The following is a 19,934-nucleotide window of genomic DNA, read 5'->3' as shown; positions in this document are numbered from 1 at the left end:
GCTTGTTCTAAATGTAGTTACTGAGAAACTTAACTCCAACAGAAAAGCATCTTATTGAATTCTGATCCTTTTAGAATCCAGAATTTGGGAGTATGTCTTTTCAAGTGCATTATAATTTACTGGTTGTATTTGAAGTAAATGTTGAGAAAGGAATCTGAAGTGAGAGCTGAAGTACTTCAATGCATAAGATGCTGCTTGGATATTTGGGTACCTGTATTTGAGAAATCAGCAGATTGGCACTTTGTGTCTCCTGGTTCCCAGACTTTGGCAGCTTACTTGACTGACATAAGCCTGGGTAGTGTGTGTATTACAGAGCAGTTGTGTTCTGGATGAGTGTCTTGGTGTATGTTTTGTTTTTTGTTTTTTTTTATACAGCACCATTTGGGATTTGTATATTAAGTGTCCTTGTACACTTAAATTAGTATCCACGAGCATGCATATATGCAAAAGCTGAAGCAATTTTCACTCATTCTCCCCCCGTCTTCTTATAGTAAATAGTATAGTATTGGAAAATTTGCTGAAGTAAGAAATGTGGCTGTAACTCCTATCTTTACCTTGGTAAGAACTTCAGATGTGTAATTTAGAATGTCCCAGCTGTTAACTCTGAGCTTGACCCATCTAAAGCTCTCCAGCTGTGTAAGGAAGAGTGAAGTTGATGGAGGCAGACTATGAGTACAGTGGTGAGTGCAAAACCCCTTGCTAGGAGGAGATCTGGGCCCCAGGGAATATTTCTGTTGCATAGGCAAAGAAATAGAGCAGTATCAACCAACTGTTGCCCTTCACTGATACCAATGTTGCTGCTCTTGGAGTGTCTTGCCTATACGTGTCTATTTTGGATGATAAAAGTGATTCATAAATCTAAAATGTGTGCTATAGTCCATGAATTATGTAACTCTGAAAGTATATAACCAAAAACAGAACTGTCTTTATCTTGGTATTGTGGGTTTTGATTTCCTCTCTACCACTCCCCCTCCCTTCCCTTCAGTGGGTTGTATCGCCTGCAGACAAAATTAAGTATGATGAGATCTTTATGAAAACTGACAAGGACATGGATGGATTTGTGTCAGGTGTGGAAGCCAGAGAACTATTCTTGAAGACAGGACTGCCTTCTGCTCTGCTTGCACATATCTGGTAGGGATTATTTTCCCTTGACAGCTGTTTAGATGATGGCTTGGTTCTTGATCCTTCCTAGCTCTTTTCATGAAAAGTGCTGTGTTGACATTTATAGAAAATGAGAGCTATTTTCATATAAAATAGCAAGGCCTCTGTATTAGCAGTGGTAACTTAATTTGCTTCTACTTTTGGATAGAAATAGGGGGAAAATTGGTTAATGCCATGAGCTATTTCCTAGCTCGAGGAGGTAAAGTGCCTGAAGAAATGGCTTCAAACAAATACTGCATTTAGCTAAATGCCTCTATATAAAGGACCATAATGTTGCTGTGTATTTGAACACTGAGACTGTCCTTTTGAGAATTATCTGTATGAAATTCTTAGCATTCAAGACTCAGGGCCCATCTAATTCTGTGAATTGTTTGTCTTTCATTAAAGCCTGTATATTACAGGCTGTAGTGACACCTACTGTGTGATGGTATTTTTTCTAAATTTTTCTCCACTGTAAGATAGTGCATGGCACTCTGATAGAAAAACGATTGGGTTTTTTCACTGTATGGTTAATATAATGTAGGAAATCTAGGAAAATGGTGTAAACTGGTGTTGCCTATGGAATGTTCTTTCGTTTAGCAGGTAAATTCAGCTATAGATATTCAGATGTTGCAATTCGTATGCCTAGTTCTGCCTTTTACCAGATTAGCAATTATTCTAACAGAGCATTGGAACTTTACACAAAAGGAGGGAAGTGGTTGTGTGTGTTTCTGCATTTATTACCGTGGTTTGTTGTGTATTGCATTGTTTTTAATAGAGGAGGTACTCAGTAGCTGTTTTCACAGTTCTGAGTGAAATAAAGTAGAATATGTGGAGTTATACTTGTGGAAATGAAGATTTGGTTTATTCCATGTGCATCTCTGTCTAGGGCTCTGTGCGACACAAAGGACTGTGGGAAGCTTTCCAAGGAACAGTTTGCTCTGGCTTTCTACTTAATTAATCAGAAATTAACAAAGGGCATAGATCCACCTCAAGCTCTGACTCCAGAGATGATTCCACCTTCAGACAGGAGTGTCACATTACAGAAGGTAAGGATGGGTTTGCATGCTTGGTATAAATTTCACAGGCTGGAAAGGAGGCACTTCAAGTACTGGCAAACCTCAAGGTTATCGTAATATCAGGAAGAAAACAAGCATTATTTACAAAGAAGTGACAAAGCACTGCTCCATTCGTGTTTTGAACTGAAGCTGTCATTTATTACACTTGCCAACCAAGCAGAGAGATCTTATGTTGAGAAAGCATTATTTTCTATTTTAAAAGAATAATCTTTTTCCTGTCTGAAGAAATCTTAGTTTGCATCAGGAATAACATGCACAGGTTCTATGTTTTTGTCCTAGTGTGCTTTTCAATTATCTTTCACATTTCTTTTTTTCAATAACACTCAAAATAATCTGAATTAAATGAAGTTTATGTATTTAAAGTTCAAAAAGTAAATGTCCACCATTTTATTCTTCACAGATAGTTTAAATGTCTTGATAGCCTGTTAATTGCCATCTGTCTTAATCCAGCAGTAGACTAAACCTCAACAGCTCAAGTTATGTTTATCAGAATGGCAGAAGTCATGGCAGATTCTTACTTGTTTTACGCATTGTAGAGTCTTATGTTGGTTACCTTTTCTTGGTTGTGCAAAGCTGATTCTACACTTTCTTGAACAGAATGAAAAATCAGCAACTGAAAAACTAGAAACTCAAAGTTTGGCACTACTTTTGAGTTTCTGTAACTGGAATCTTATTTCTTTTTACACTCTATTTTTAAAAAGTAATTGCTTTATTTGCAACCCTACTAATCTTTTTTGTATGTTTGCTTTCCTTTCTATGTCTCTTTTCTAGTTTGGACTGTTTTTTCCATTCTGCACCACTCTGCTTTTCATCCTTATTATTCTGTCAGTTTGTTAACTCTGCTTTCTCAAGGTTAGAGAATCTTTGCTTTTCTAATATTTACTGTCTGTTGGTTTGATAATGAGCATCCTTCTAAGACTCTTAAGTAACCACTGAAATAGTGCAGCACTTTCTGAAGCATCACAACTTGTTGCAATCTCAAATTATTACTGGTTTCCAGTGTTGTTCACCTGGAAGAATCTCAAGGTGCTTTGCAAATCTGAACTAACACAGTGTACATAATCCACTCTTGTGCAGAAAATGTTTCTGGGGTAGACCTCTGTGGCTGTTACAATTTGGCTGCATGTACTGCTTAAGTTTACAAAAGAAAGTGCTTTGTATTATCCTGTTCAAATTGTTAGGGAAGTGATGGCAGTTGTAGCCCAGTCTGACAGATGACAGTATCCATTAGGACTGATATCCATGTTATTACTGATTATGTTTCAGAAAATGTAGTGGTCAGAACACTTTGAATGAAATCGACATTGTTTACTGCTGTTCTGTGTACATTGTCTTCACAGAACTCTTAAAGACATCAGTTGAATTTTGCAGTGATTGCTAACATAAAAGATGAGAATGTTATGAAAGAAGTTAAGAGATCTTTTAGTTAGCTGTCTAAATCCTTACCCATTTTACTAGATGAGCTAAAAGCTTAGCTCATTTTGAGATTTTCCAAAAAAGATGCTGTCTTCTTAGTGGATATGGAAGAACTTAATTGCTCGAGAACTGAACAAAAGGATAAGTAAGAGTGGTGGGCAGAAATAGGCCTTTTTCTGGATTACTTGAAGTGTTGTGGCTTAATTAGTAAAGAAAGGTAGGCTTCCTCTCCTGGTTTACCAGTACAAGGGTAGTAGCAAAAATATCAGTAACCACAATGGTAATCCATTGCATTTTTGAAGTATAGAAAGTTAATTTGCAGTCCTTCTTGGTAGGTATTCAGAAATCACATGCGTGTGCATTGCTGTTTTGTAATGTTTGGTGTCCTTGCAGAATTTCATTAACACAATAGTATAACTTCTTATTTCTATTCCGAGGTTTGAATGCAGATCTCATAAATGGGAAAGAGCAGTAGTAGTCTAGTATCTGTTGCTGTGTTCCTTTACCTAAAGCTGCTTGTAGTTACAAAACCAGCTCTTGCATTACTGGCTGTAAAACTTACACTTGCATTCAAGTTCCTTTATGGAATTGTGACTGAAATTAACTTTTATTAATATTTTCCGTTTAAAAGGTTGAAGTGTTGCTTGCATGTGTGATGTTAAGTGGCAGCAAATAATTCCAACTTCTGCCTCTTCCGAACGTGTACAATAAAGCTAAAAATGGCCTTTCTGGACTGGGTCTCTCTCCAGAGTTCTCCTGAAGAGCTGAAAATACGATGGTACTACACCTTGTTCAAATTTGATGCTCGAGTTACCATTAGAAAACAGAGCCCAGAAAGAATTTGCACTTGTGGCTCATACCACCGTGTTTCCTTCTTTATAGAATAAGGAAGGATTTCCTCATTAGAGGAATTGTGAGCAACTCGACAAAACTCCAGTGTAATTCTTGAGAACAGGATTGAACTTTGTAACTGTTTGGCCAGTTTGAGAAAATGTACACTGACCAGTTTAAGAATAACTGTATGGTTTTTTAATTCTCAATTTGTGTCATTTGCTCCAGTAAAAATATGTATGAATAATCTGTAATTGTGCTGAGTAATATTCTCTGCCACTGTGTGCACAGATTTACTGGTTAGGTCTTTGGTTGACTAAAGATTTCTTACTTTTTCCCCCATTATACACATGAATAAATAAGTAGTTCGTAGCATCTTGATACATCTTCAGAGAAAGATAAATCTTTCTCTGCAGGATTTAAAGATTTGAATTTGTGTTATTTTTGAAATATCACCAGCTGAATGTTTATGTTGCCCTCTGAACTTCTGTATTTTTGTCCCAGACAACTTTAAAGCTAGAAGGATTATATGTGTTCTGGAATGTAGTTACTATGTCGATGGCTTCCTAAATCTGTGTGTGTTTTGTTCAGGCATAATAGAACAATTGCAGTATTTGTTAATTTGTATATTTGAAACTTGTGCCCCAGTCATTTATGTAAATTCATAAACATATGCATAATTTGTGTTATAGTAGTTGTCTCATTATGAAGTTGTTAAGGAAGTAAGAACTCAAGGGCATTAATTACCTATAATTATGTATTATTGGAGTTTGAGTCAGTACTCTGGGATTTGTGTTAACACAGCTAGATACAGCTTAAAGCATTGCAAACAAAGCATTTTTAATTTGCATCAGGAGGATCACCAAGGTGAAGAAATGCATGTATCAGTAGAAAATAAACCAAACCTGTTTAAGTGAGAGATAGGAAACCCGCATTAGGAAACATTAACCATAAAATGAATTTAATTTTAGATCTAGACTCTTATTGTATGATTAGGTGTGCTTTTGTGGAAGATATGCCTTCAATTTACAGGAGACAAACTTGTTGTGTATTATCAGATTCATGGGGCATATGGGATATTCTGTCCATATAGCAGCTGGGCTGGGGTTTTTTTGCTTTTTTTTTTTCTTTAAACAATGAAAGAATTGAAAAGTAATGCTACAAACAGTTGTGACGTTTGTGTTTCACTTGTAAAGTGAACGTAGATGTCAGACTGCATAAACTTTTTCTTTCTTTCAGAGTGTTCAAGGACTGAATTCTGTAGCAGATTTTTCTGCAATTAAAGAGCTTGATACATTGAACAATGAAATAGTAGACCTGCAGAGGTAGGTGAAGGAGGAATGTTTGGTTGTTTTACTTCTTGCTTCTTTTTTTTTTCCCTGAAAAATAAACCAAAAAACCAATGCATAAGAGAAAATCAGAAGGTAATGTAGTCTGTTACCAATGATAAGCAAATTGATAAATTTATTCTAATCATGTTTAACTCTTCTATTCTTTGTTGACTCAGAAGACTGCATTTAGTAACAGCAAGACTGAAAATTCTGTCTGTGATCACTTCTGCACATGTTTCAGAGAGCTGCATCTGCTAGCATCCTAGGATCCAGATATTCTCTTTAGTTCATTTTTATTGTCAGGTCAGAATACAGGAGATCTTTAGGATGTGGAAGCCAGGACACAAATTAGTATAAGATGCCTTTGATTTGTAGAGCAACTCCTAGGGACTTTTTCCTAATGGAGGCTGGGAACTGAGAGAAGAAGGCTCAAGAAGGATACAGGGAAGGGAGTCAGAAGGTGGCAGTTTACGTAAGGACTTACATAAATCAGCTAGAATTTTTATGGTGGTAAAGATAGACATGCTTGCCTTCTGTTTGGTGAAATTCGCTTTTGCACTGAAAAAGTTGTTTAAATTAGAGCTAGACAGATGCTTGGTTTCCAAAAACTATTTCTAGGCTTATTATTTCTAGGCTAAGATTTCAAGTCACTGAGGAAAATCAAGCTCATATATACTGTACAATCTTTGTCATACTCTCAAGACATAGCAGATATTCTTCTTCAGTGACTTTTGCTACTATTGTAAATACTGGAAGTTCATTCTGTCAGTTAAGGAGCTTTGTCATGATGACAAAGTGACTTATCCATGTCACTTGTAGGAGTGTTTTAATTTGGAAATGTGTGAAAGCACAGCCCATCTCCTAAACAGATAAATGTTTTTGCAGTTGAGCTGCTTGTTACTTCCTCTGCCTCCTCACTTGTCCTTGCCATGGCTTCCTCTGTTCTTTAACTTGTATTGATACCAGTTTTGGACTTACACATTTATTAACCTACAATTTGATTTGCAACTATGTGTATTTGTTATTAGAAGGAAATAAATTATTCACTTGTGTGAATTTTTAGATAAAGGTGGATTTTTTTTGTTTTTTACTAAGTGTATTTGCAGCCTAACATTCACACCGTTTTGTTGTGTTCTGCTCTTTCTTTCTCCCTGTGATATATGAAGGAACCCCATGGCCTTTGGAAGTCATTGCTTCTGCTTCTTCAGTGGCAAATTATTTATTTGGGTTATATCTGATTGATGGAGATACTAGCATGTTTTTAATTTAAGAAAGTGGAGAGTTACTTTGTTATTTACAGGCAGAGAATAGAATTGTATTACTAATAAATTAATTTTGATTACTTGGCAGTTGTTTAGCTGCTATGAAAGAGTCATTTTGGTAGTGGAAATGTTGCTCTCCTGTATCTCACCGAATGTACAGGTGGCAGTAGGAGGCAGCAGATCAGTCTTTGTGATAAGTTTAGGACATTTCTCGTCTCTTGGGAAGTCTGCATTTCAGGTATAACTGTTTAAGTATACTTTCAGTCTTTATAGTTACCATATTAAAATGTCATCCAAACAATTTTATTCATTATTAAACAATACGTTTAATGATTAAACCCAGTATGTACTAATTCTAATCCATGAGCTGTGTTTTATCAATGAGAGCTGCATTTTTGAGAGCCATTAGTAGAAATTGAATCTATTTTTGACATGCACATTTAAAATAAACAAAACAACCAGAGGAACTCCCTAAAATAATGAAGAGAATGACTGTGTTGTGAAAATGCTGTTTGTTGAAAGGCTGAGTGAAGAATGCAGAAGTGATGTGTTTGTGTGGGAAAACATCTGGTAGCCAAGAGCTTTTTGAATCTAATTTGATGAAAACATAAGGTGAGAAAATGAAGATTGAATATCAGATGAGAAATAAAAGCACAATGCCTATTAGTAAGGTTAATTCCCCTCTGGTAGGGCAAATGACTTGCCCAGGGATGCTATGGAATGTGCCTCATTTTGAGCCTGACAGCAGTACTGCTTTTTCAGAAGACCTGTAAATTCTATTTCCGTTGCATTGCATTTCTTGAGAGTTATTTCTGCTTTTTTTTTTTTTTTTTTTCCATCAGTGGGAGGTTAAACCAGATGTTCTTAATATTCTCTTTTTGAGCCATTGAGCCTTTTTCTTGACCCAGCACACCCTGCTTTCTTTTTGTTCATTAAAGCTAGCTGTGGCCCACAAATGAGTGGGATTTCTTGAGATTTTATCAGTACAACATTGCTTTGTAAGTGTGAATAGCTGAGCTTAACTTGGTGCCACCCATTGTGAGTGTTGGAGAGCAGTGGCTGCGTTTTCCTGAACATAAGTCAAGCTAGGAGAATTTTAGAGAAGATAAGTTAGTCTCTCAAAAGTAAGGAAATAACAAAATGCTCTATTTTTTTTCCAGGGGCAACCTTTCGTTGCCACGTATTTGCATTATAGCTTTGTTTAAATGTCCAGAAATATAGAACTTGTTAGCAAATCAACAGTAAGAACTGTAAACCAGCTGCTTTCTTCTAATCTGGTTTGGAAGCAGCTGGGTTGTTCCAGCTGAAAACTGGGGGACTGAAGGGGAGGAAAAACTGAGCAAACTCTAGATGTTTGGTTTTTTTTTTTCTAGCAGTGTCAACATTAAGCACTTCTACACTAGGAATTCCCACAATTGCACATGTATGTGACAATAAGAAATGTTTGGCAACTGAGTTCAAATGATGCTACTAAGTCTGTGAGCAGCCATCGATCACTTTTTGTGGAAAAGAACTGATCTATTTACTGTTTTTCATTTTTAACTAGTGTTGTTCTGATTGTTACCTATCAAGAAGTGAGGCCAGGATTGCTTCATAGATGGCTTAAGTGGCTCTACTGACATGGGTCTACTCAGCTGTCAGCTATTGCAAATGTTCCCTGTGTGCTGGTTCCAATTCTTAAATAATACTCCATTCACAAATTGCAAAGCTGCTGGATTTACTGGTGTTATTTGATTTTTATATTATGTAGTGTGTGTGTTGGGTTGTTCTTTTGTTATTTGTTTGTTTTCAATCATTATTTTTAATTTATTTAACAAAAAGACCTCCTGACCTGGCTGCTATTAAGTTACCTAGGGAAACTGCATTGCTTACCTAATGGAGTTTGAGTTGGTTTCAAATGTTAACTTATTGTTGAGACCACAGGTGTTTTTGTGTTTCCAGGAGACGTTATGGGACTGTATGATTCAAGAAATCTGTCATATCCAATAATACAGTTTGGTTTTATCCCTGGTATGCAGGTTTACCAGATAGTCTGTAAAAGAAATGGAGGCATTCAGAAGAATTAGTAAATTAAGTAGGTCTGCATTACCTTCATTTGAAACAAAGATGCTTTACTCACGGTGGGGAGCAGGGAGGGTAGATGCATTGTTCAGCCTGTGTTCACTTAGCTTGTTTTCCTTTGTCTGAGACTGCTGCCTAAGTGCTTCTTGTTCGGCCTGACAATAATTCTTTCATTTGATGTTTTTTCCATTCATTGTCTGTGTTGTGATCTGACCAGTGTAAGCTGGCTGTGGTGGGTATTGTGTCCCTTGGTGTAGTCCAGATTGCAAGATTTTGGTACCTGACCGCTGTTGAAATAGAAGGGAAGTGAGTTTCTTTTCTGATGGTCTCTTCAGGCCTATCAGTGACAGGAATTAGGGAAAGCTATATGTTAAGGCATATGTACCTGCTTGCATTTTATTTCCTGCTCAGTTTTCATACCCAAGCTGGAAAAATAACAAAACAACTATTTGTTGATCTAGTCAATTATTCTGTCATTTCTCTTCAATTAGGAATAATATGCGTGAATGTTTGTGTTTGCTAAGTATCTGAGGGCTTGGTATTTTTGAACTTGCCTTCTGTTTAGATCTGTGGAAGTGCTTTGAGATGGGGACCATTTATTTATGGAAACTTATAAAAGGCAGAAGTGAAAAGGACTTGTTTCAGCTCTGTCTTGTGATGCTTTAAATATCTAAATTCAACTCTGCAACAAATGCTGGTTTATTGAGCTAGAGAAATGCATTTGGTTTGAAGGAAACAATAGATCTGTGCAGCATTTTCATGATTTTTTTTTTCTGATGAATGGGGACTGGGAAGTTTTTTGAAACATGAAGGTTGACACCTGAAAAAAAATAGCACGGCTTGTTCTTCAGAGTCCCTCTTTCCATATCTTTCTATTTTCCTCCATGTAAACCTCTCCTTAAAGCATGGTCAGTAAGTTAATTGGGTGCTGAGATAAACAGTAATTGAGCGTGAGATATAGTGATAATTTTTCTGAAGGAATATTTGTAAGGCATGATACCTGATTTTTTCCATCTTCCATTGTATATGCCTTAGCAGTAAACAAGCACTCCTTAGCCTGAATAAAGTCAACTTTCTCAGAGGAAATTCCCCTTTTTACTTTGGGGATGGTAGTGCTTGATTTCATACTAGAGAAGAGTAAACAATAAGATTAATAGTTTTGGATTGATTGCCCATTCTGCTGCTATTAATATATGATTAATTTTAGTACGTGCTAGTAATATCATTTGGTAGTTTTTCTAAATGAATTAGCTTAGGGAAATGTCAGAATTTGAAAAATGATAATACTCTCATCTTCAATGTACATAGGCATTTTAATAGCAGAGTCTTTATAAACATAAACGTTTGTATATGAAAGCTATTGTTAAAATTGCAAAGCCTGCTCTCCTGCTTTTCTACATCTGGTAAAGGAGAAAACATAGCATACATTGTCTAGGGATAAATTCTTTCTTTATATGAACACTTTTGGGCTGTGTGGCTTTTTCCTTTCTTAAAGCTATTGTTATCTTGGCTGCCAAGAATTTACTGATGGTAATTCCCTTGTCATCAGTAGTCACTTGTAAGCTTGCATGAATGTCTGTAGGGACAGACTTGATATGACACAGCAAATAACTATATATGGAGTCTGTTAAGCACTTAGTGATTACAGCAGGCTAACTTTTCTTCTTCTGACTGATCTTACCAACAAATATATCTAAAATATGATAGTCAAGGTTAATAATCTGCTAGGGTGGCCTCCTGAAAATGCTTTTAGCTGCTGGTAGCATAGGAATTACTGTATTTGCAGGGGTTAACAGATGGAATCTGATGCAATCCCTCCCACTTTTCCCAGCAGTTTTCATTAGACAAGCGCTCCATAGCAACAGTGAGATCACTGAAGACAGTATTTCATTGATTTTTCCCTCCCGCCCCCTTCCATTTTTAAGCCATTCTTATCACTAAAGTGCAGTTGGGTGAAAGGCATCTTTTTTTTTTTTTATGCACAAAGCTTATGTGGGCTTCTGTCTTGTAAATTATTTGGAAAGCAGAAATCCCTTAGATCTTTTGTGTTTAATGTTTCACTATGTATTTAAAGAGAGATACAGGGTTAGGAGGCTGGATAACTGTACCTGCTGTAGCTGATGTTCTTAAGTATTCTTGCATTGTTTGCTGGTCTTCTAGGGAAAAGAATAATGTAGAGCAAGACCTGAAGGAGAAAGAAGATACCATCAAACAGAGGACGAGTGAGGTGCAGGTAAATAAGACGCAGAATTGTTGCTCAGATATCTGATATTGCACCCTGTGATGCTTTAATAGCAGTGAGATTACTGAATCTTTAGATCGCATCACTTACTGAGTGGTGGCTGAGGAAATGAATGTACGTTGAAATATATTTGGTATACCAATGTGGATTAGTAGGGTTCTGCATCTCTGTATAAATGTGTGAGCTCCTAGGATATGTAATCTGCATGGAGTTTTTAATGAGAGATACTCAAAATAATAAATCCTCTTTTAAGCAGGGCTGATCTACTAAAAACTGAATAAGATGCTATTGTGCCACAAATTAGTAAACTTAACGAGGCTGAATTAAAAGGACTTTTCTATGGGGCTGCTTCTTAAAAGTCTCAGTAATTATCCAGCTTGAGAAGAATATTGCCTAAAATAAGTGAATTCTGAAGTAATATATTTGATTTTTATTTAAAGGGGCGTCATTGAACTTAGTGTAATTTGAATTTTGCAAGTGCCTTATGAATTAAAAATTATATAGTCAGCATCAGTGTTTAGGGTGTTAACAGTATAAGCTCTGAATTAAATACTGCAAAGCATATTTAAGTTAAATTGTAAGGTGCAGAAGCAGCTGGAATTGCAACAATAAGAAAAAAAACTTCAGTGTTCTATCTGATCATTTACATTTATTTCTGCCTTTGTTTCAGGAATCTTTATTAGTTCAAATACTCTCTATTTGATTAAGAGTAAATGATATAAATTTCTAATTTTACTTTGTTTTGGGGGCTGGAAGGTTGGGAAAGAAAAGCCAGTGTTGCAAGCATTGTGACTCTTGTGCTCAGCTATTTAATATCCTTAAAGCCTGGATGATACTGAATAATCTGACCTTTCAGAAGATAAGCAGATGCTGGCCTGGTGGTCACAATGGCAGCCAGATTCAGCAGCTGCTGGAATGTGTGCAGAAGTTGACCATTCCTGCAATTCTGTCTGTGCATGCCAGCATCGTTCTTGTCTGTGATGAAGAGGACCTTTTCACACTGTTAAACATTCTCACTGATGTTTCTATTTGGGCACACATGGTGATTTTGTTAGTTTGTTCTGAAACTTGTGTGTTCATATTAAGATTGAGTTCTCTGCTGCCTTTGTACGAGAGGTGTCTAAAGCTAAATAAAACACCTGCCATTAGTATCGTGAGGCCTAAAATGTTGCAGTCTTAGTGTGATTTTATGTTTATAGTCCTTGATAGTCAGCAGCATCACAGAATCAATGGGATCATTGTATCCAGAGCAGTTGTGTTCAAAACAACTGTCTTAAATCTTTAACCTCTTAGTGATCACATAAGCTATTTGTATCCTGCTAAATATAAGGAGTTCTCAGTCTGTGAAGAAGGAGCAGTCTGTTACTGACATGTCAGAAAAATGGAAAGCCATCAGAATCAAATGGGACATGACTCCAGCATTCATTTGAGCTAATGGCTCTGTATCTCTGGTCTCTTTGTTCCTTAATGTTGGAGGAACCTGCATGTTTCATGAAACTTTCTAGAACTTCACAGGATAGCAGATGAAGAATATCATGTTATTTGCTTCTTTTTTCTTTCTGATGTTCTTCTAGTGATATTTCTAAAGATGGTAGGCACAAACTGTGTTGTAATCTGCCACTTTTGATCAAGCTAATCTAGTGGTAGCACACTGAAGGCTTCATGATACCAGGATTATGTTCACCAACATAAATTATAACCTCACAAAGGCTTGTGATGGATTGAACAGATCTGTATGAGGGAAGAGATAGAATAGCTATTTTCCCCTATGAAATAATGTATATGCTGTACAAATAGAATCTGAGAGGCAGAGACAGAAAAAGACTTGTAGAGAAAACATAACAAACTGTGATATATTTTAATGTTTATTAAAGCATTATCTCTCAGCAATGATTAAAGACTGTTTTTCGTAAGAGGTAACAGGTAGAATAGTAAAGATTGAGAAACTAAGGCATTTTTTTTATTTATTCTGTGATGGAGTTTTTATTTTCTTATGAATAACAGAGAAAAGAAACACGGATACAAAATGTTCTTCTTGGCAGAAGACAACTCAGCTTTTCAGAGTTAATGTATCACTAAAACAACAATTTTTGACCATACAAGTGTCATCATTGAGGCTCTACCTCAAGTTATGGGCTTTTTTCCACATGCCCAAGACTCAGATCCTCCATCAAGCACTTTGTATATGTGTATGGTTTCTTAGTGTGCCTGCAAAGACTCTAACATAAATGGTGATTCTTCTGGCTTTCCCAACAATAACTGGGAAAGAATACCTAGAATAAAATTCCCTAGAATTCTCCTGACATGAAGTCAAAAGTTCTGTTTCCAGTTTTAAGTGGAATATTGAAACTTTGTGAAGAGATTTTTTTGAATAAATGCTTGGAACTCCTGGGGGAAAAAAAAAAAAAAAAAGCACAACTTATGTTCACATCTATGGAAGAAAGAAGAATCTATTTTGGAGATACCAGGTACAGTCATGTCTCCTCAGTGCTTCTCTACTGCTGTGGCTGGAACAGACATTGGGTCTCAAGAACCAGCAGCAAGATTGAAAGTCATCTATATTTAGTTTGTGTGTGTGACTGAAAGGAACTGTTACTTCCACCCTCAACCTGGTTGTGTGTGTTGAGAGTCAGATGGGATTTGTATCAAAGTCATGAAAAAACGGAACGGATTAGGACACTTTCCCAGTTGTCCAGGTCACTAGCTGCTGTCAGAGCTTTTTGCATATATTGACTTATTTTCCATAAAGCAGAATCAGTAAGTCATCTATTCTGGCTGCTGTAGGTTAGTCATGAAATTTCAGCCGTTAATCCTGAAGTTGATAAATGGATTTTGATTTTTTTTAATAAACGAGTTTCTGATATCTTATTAGGTAGTCTTCTGACTGTCTTGAGGTTCCCTGTTTTGCTGGGCATCTGACTGCTGCACCATGTACGTTTGTTTCTCTCTCTTCTTGTCCTGGTTAACTGGAGATGCTAACAGATATGAGTTAACCTTCTTCCCCTTTTTGAAAAAAGATAACTTAATCACCTAAAAGTGACAACAGAATCTTACCATAGAACAGCACAGGAATGCGTGATCTCATCATGTCAGCTTTTATTTCTTACTGTCCTAAATTTTCTTTCATCTCTTTATTGTTGTATATGATTCTGTGTTCAATTACATTTTTTTTTTTTTTTTTTTTTAGAAAGACTGCAATCTTCTTATCTACTACTTCCGTAATAATCCTTTTTTGATCTCTCTGTATTACTTCTTCCTCTTGACTTTGACAGTTCTTGCTAAATTCTTGTCTTGGTTTTTTTCCAGTGTTATCTCTGCAGTTTGAAGTATAACCATTGTTGTTGCTCAGAAATGAACTCATTATCATATGATGCTACTTTCTGTATCTTACATTTTATTTACAGCAGTCCCTGTAACAAAACATGCCATGTTTTCATATATGGAACATGCATTTCTTACCAGGAAAAAAAAAAGAGGATGATTTCAGCAAAAATTGGAGGTGGGGAAAATCTTAAGGGAAGTGCAATTGGGTTAATAAGGCACTGATTTTGTTCTTTACCTTGCTGCTAAAATGAGTTTGTATTTTTGGGTGTGTGTTTTTGAGGGGAAAGGAACAGAGTAAAGAATTTCTGTTACTAAGGAACTCAATAAAACATGTTGCTAAAATATAAAAGAACGTAGCAGCCTGAGTAAGGATGACTTCTGGATTCAGGAAGGAAGCCTACCTCCCACTCATTAAACTGTTCTAATTTCTGTTTGGGAGTGTGATCTTCAATATTTCAATACCTTGTTGTTGTTGTTTGATGAAAGAAAAGAAAAAGCAAATAACCTAATTGTTGTTCTTTTAGAATTAAAACTTGAGAACACTTGCTTGTGTGCTGTGCAGTACATGTTAGCCTTTGGAAGATAACATGTTGCTACTCTCAAATCTGGCTGATCATTACCACAATTTATACCATGAAATTTAATGGTCAGAGGGAGCAGTAAACAAAGGCAAAGCAAATCTGTTTTATTACAGGATCTACAAGATGAAGTAAAACGGGAGAGCAGTAATCTGCAGAAACTGCAAGCTCAGAAACAGGAAGCGCAGGAAATCCTTAATGATCTTGATGAGCAGAAGGCCAAGTTGGAAGAGCAACTTAATGATATCAGGCAGAAATGTGCAAAGGAGGCCCACTTGGTAAGGCCTAGTGGCTTCAGCCCTTAAGAAGGAATGCTGCATTTTGAATAAGGCATGCTTGCACTGTGTTGTGGTGGTTGGGAAAGGAGAAAAAGCTTTCAAGATTAAACAGCCCGAGTTGCAGGATTTTGTGACCAATAGAGAATAGGAGACATCACTTATTTCACTGACCTCTTTATGTCTCAGTGTGCCAACAAATGTAGTAAGATGTGTTTGCACACATGTGAAGTTGTGTACAAACAAATGACACAAACGTGTAACACAATGTAAATGTAACTAGAAACACTAATTATCAGGACTGATTTCTTGGGATTAAAAAAAAAAATAATCATATATATATATTTTTTTTTTCTAACATAAAATTTCAGGGTGGGTTTTTTTTTTTTTCCCCCATATCTTAAATATTAGTAATACCTGTATTGGTCAGGAAAACAGCTTGATCTCATTGGGACAAATAGCAGATAAATCTTCTGTTAGAGTATGATCTGAAGTCTCTGCAATAGCTGGTCATAAATCTTCTGGTCATAAATCTTAGCCTTTCCTAGATATATTTGGAGGTGTGGGGGTATTTTTGGTGTGTTGTTGTTTGTTATTCTTTTCCTAATTTGACTTTGGAATCCTTGTTTATGCTTTAGATTGCCATGCTGAAAGCTGAAATAACAAGCCAGGAGTCAAAGATCTCAGCATATGAAGATGAACTGACCAAAGCTCAAGAGGAGCTGAGTCGTCTGCAGCAAGAAACTGCAGAGCTTGAGCATTGCATAGAGTCTGGGAAAGCACAGCTGGGACCTCTTCAGCAACATCTGCAAGATTCACAACAGGAAATCAGTTCGGTAAGGCATTGTGAAAGGGGAAGGAAAAAAAAAGGAAAAACAATAATTAAAAAAAGAAAAAGAAAAAGGCAAAACAAAAAAAACTGTTTTAGCTGACAGGCTTTGGTATGATTTTTTCATAAGGAGAAAATGTTCTTCTTTTCACAGTTTCTATACATTCCATTGCTTGCACAGAACATGTGTTTAGTAGTTATAATTCTTACAGACTGACTCGCTTTGCTCTAAGTATTTATTTCTATTTCTCCATTGTTATAAGAGGGAAATCATTATAACTGATAAATAACTTGCTTTAATGTAATGAATGACTAATGAGTAATGCTTCTTTAAATTCCTTATGTCCAGTAGTTATCCAAGTTTTCTTCCTCAGTCACAGCCTGAGCCATGATCTCACTGTTCTTAAATTGATGTGACGTCGATATAGAATTACTTAACACATTTACTTAGAGTATTCTTGAAGGAGGAAGGTGAATGGAAGAGTACTGGGACTAGGTACAGAGAAGCAGAGAGATTGCTGCGTTGTTTTTTGAGAACAAAGCTGTACTTTGTATGTGCAGTCAACAATTTATTACTTTAATGAACAGTTAGCTTGCATACCTTTTTGTCATTTTTCTCATTTATTGCTGAAATAATCATGTGGCTGTAACTGCCTGCTTAGGAAAATATATTTTGGATTTTCTAGACTTCAAAAGTTGTGTGGAGGAAGATAATTTTGTAATTTTTTCTTTGCATTCTGATTGAGCAGCCTTTTACATTTGTGGAGCTTAAGGCAATTACAAGTGAGTAATGTAAAAGGGAATAAACAAAACAAATCAAACAAAAATCAGAAACCCACACCAAAACAAACCGAAGGCTTTGCAAGTCTGATGTGCTTGAGTGGCAATGGAACAAGTCTTTAATACTGCCAGTGATCACCAGTGATACGGCCTGCTTCCTTGGCACAGAAGGTTCTCAGGTCTTCTGCCATATCTCTTCAGGAGCAGATTTGTGCTTTTCTATGAAATTTTATAGTTTGTTATACTTGATTTTGGAGTATAAGAATTACCTTCCATCTCACAGTTAGGAAGGGGGAGTTGTATTCTAGTTTCCATGTGCTGCTGCGCTGACACACATGCGTTATTTCTGTTCACAGGTGCAGACAAAACTTCTTGAGCTGAAAGAACTGGAAAGTAACCAATTTAGTTGGCACTCTCAGCCACAGACTGTACTTGTTAACGGAACTACGGATCATTCTAGTCTTAGCAACAGCAGCAGTGAAACTGCTAACCTTAATGAGAATGCTGAAAGGGAAAGCATAGCTGAAGATGAACAAATAAACAATGTATCCCCAGTGAGTAAAATGTTTTGCCTCCCTGATCATGATGCAATGCAGCTGTGAAGTTGGAATAAATTAAGAATGTATTAAGATTGATTGTATTTTGTTTTTAAACATTTTCAAAGCAAACTTTAAGGATGTTATTCTGAGGGAGTATTCCAGAGATCTGGAAGTTGATAAGCAGAAAAAGAGGCAACATTATTTTCCAAAGCTTAACATCATAAATTGAAGAGTAAAATTAATGTTAAAGAAGAGCAGCTGTTTCCAATTGTTTCCAATAGAATGAGGAATAGTACAAAAATCTAAAAGCTGTCTTGCTTTTTAAATGCCCGGTTTTCTGTCTCAATTTATCGAACACTTCAGTGTGTTCTAAGTATGAACCTCTTGAGGTATCCTTTAGTACATTCTTACAACAGTTTGATGCTTAAAATGGAGTAAGTAGTGTAGTGTTCTGTTTACTTACACTAAATTGCTTTTATCCTTACATAGACAAGAAATAGTCCTGAAACAACAGCTGCTGCTGCAGAAGAAAACAAAGAGACTCCATCTGCAACTGTTACGAGAAAAGTGAGTTTGTTCAAATTTAAGTGGGGGAAGAAGTGAATGTAAAAAGAAAAAATAAAAATAAATAGGGCATGATGTCATAAATGCATTTATCTTATATAGCAGGTTGATTTTTACTGAGGAATACTCTAGCTCTCTGTTGAGTTCTGATGAATTCAAACTCATTTCAGCTTTAAGAAGTTAATAAATGATAACAGTATGAGGTAAGTGTCTCACACTTCTTACCTTTCTTTGCTTCTTTCATGTTTTTCAGGAGGATCCATTTGATGCTGAATCTCATCCGTTGCCTGATATAGTTTCTGAAACAAGTTTAGAGTTCTTCCAGTCCGACCCTTTTGTTGGCAGTAAGTACACTCTTCTCTCTAAGTGCAGATTTGCAGAAATGCGTTTTGTATGAACACAGATTAAACTTCCAGTCTGCATGGAATAAATGTGAAAGTACTTGAGTGACAAGAGCCGATAGCATTACAAAAATACAAATGAGAGTTCCAGAGTGTGTCTCTTACCTGTGTTTTTTCTCCTGAGTGCCTCTTTTTTCATTTTTTTCCTTCTGGAGGTCTCATTTTGGTATTAAAAGTGCGGGCGTACTTGTGAAACATGTGGTGTCACTGATCTAATTTGGAGCACGGAGCCACAAACAGATCATCTGAGGGTTCAGTGCGCTGTGGTGTAGGGAGCTTGTGGGTGGCTGAGAGTGAATGGCTGTGGCCTACTTATGGCAAGTTAGGTACTCAGAAAAAGATAATGTGGAACTGTACCATCTGTTCATCTTGTGGAAGTGCTAGGCTTTATTTTAAGAACTTGCCACTTAAGAATTCTGTTGCTCCTTTTTTTTCTAACGTTTGGAGGAGTGATCTGTCTGGATGGAGACACTTGGAGTATGGGAAGAGTTAATTTGGATTAACTGTTGAAACAGATGTATGCAGCTAAATAAGCTAAATTTATTTTGCATCACTTGGCTTCTAAAAGATTGCCAGTGTAGATTTAAGCTTTAGTTCATCTTTTTCACTTAAAAATATTAAAACAACTTCAGTGATTTCACATACATATTGTTTCTTATTTTGTTTATATGATGAAATAGTTTATATTATGAAGTAGTTCTGCTTATGGGGTATGACAGCCTTCCTTTCAGAGGAGAAAGATATGTCAGTTAATCAACCTCCTGGATTTTGTGTGCTCAGTTTGTTTAGAGGTAGATATCTAGAGCTGTAAGACCTTATATATGTGAAATGAAGAAATATACTGGTGCCATATACTTGTATCCAGTATAGAAATGAACACTTGATGGCTGCTATCCATCGTGTCTGTGAGAATTAATAAAAGTGGAACTAAGTTTTCATTAGTAATTAGCCTGTGTTACTATGGTGTAAATGCTGCACAGTGTGCATCTTTACTGAGAGCAGCCAACAGAGATGCATTTTTCAGATGGCTGTTATTGTGTGCTTCATTGCTTTGTCTGTTATCAGCTCTTGTTCCACTGAGAATTATGAAACTCTGCCTCTGAGTGAGGGAAATTCTAACATTAGAAACTTATTTCTATCAAAAAGACTTCAACTCAGTACACGAGCTTTATGGTTTAAAATCTACAAGTCACTTTTTCCTTTGAACAGGTGATCCCTTCAAAGATGACCCTTTTGGGAAAATTGGTGAGTAACTTTTTAACTTCTAACCTTTCCTTTTTTC

General features: G+C 36.3%; 1 protein-coding gene across 4 annotated transcripts in view; it reads left to right on the top strand.

Annotated features, from left to right (window-relative positions):
* Positions 1–19,934, top strand: part of EPS15 (epidermal growth factor receptor pathway substrate 15) — a 42,421-nt gene that overhangs the window by 11,799 nt on the left and 10,688 nt on the right. For all 4 annotated transcript variants that reach the window (XM_042819221.1, XM_042819222.1, XM_042819220.1 and 1 more), the window contains 10 exons: positions 986–1,131; positions 2,030–2,189; positions 5,706–5,791; positions 11,281–11,353; positions 15,381–15,542; positions 16,178–16,375; positions 17,505–17,702; positions 18,177–18,254; positions 18,505–18,595; positions 19,862–19,897. In XM_042819221.1, the coding sequence (XP_042675155.1) occupies positions 986–1,131; positions 2,030–2,189; positions 5,706–5,791; positions 11,281–11,353; positions 15,381–15,542; positions 16,178–16,375; positions 17,505–17,702; positions 18,177–18,254; positions 18,505–18,595; positions 19,862–19,897 (1,228 nt within the window). The remainder of the gene's footprint in view (positions 1–985; positions 1,132–2,029; positions 2,190–5,705; positions 5,792–11,280; positions 11,354–15,380; positions 15,543–16,177; positions 16,376–17,504; positions 17,703–18,176; positions 18,255–18,504; positions 18,596–19,861; positions 19,898–19,934) is intronic.

Source organism: Centrocercus urophasianus, unplaced genomic scaffold (assembly GCF_019232065.1).
Source record: "Centrocercus urophasianus isolate 14NV4802_14NV808 unplaced genomic scaffold, USGS_Curo_1.0 seq_18, whole genome shotgun sequence".
NCBI classification, from domain to species: Eukaryota; Metazoa; Chordata; class Aves; order Galliformes; family Phasianidae; genus Centrocercus; species Centrocercus urophasianus.
Note: the sequence above shows the minus strand (reverse complement) of the source record. Positions and strands in the feature narration are given on the sequence as shown.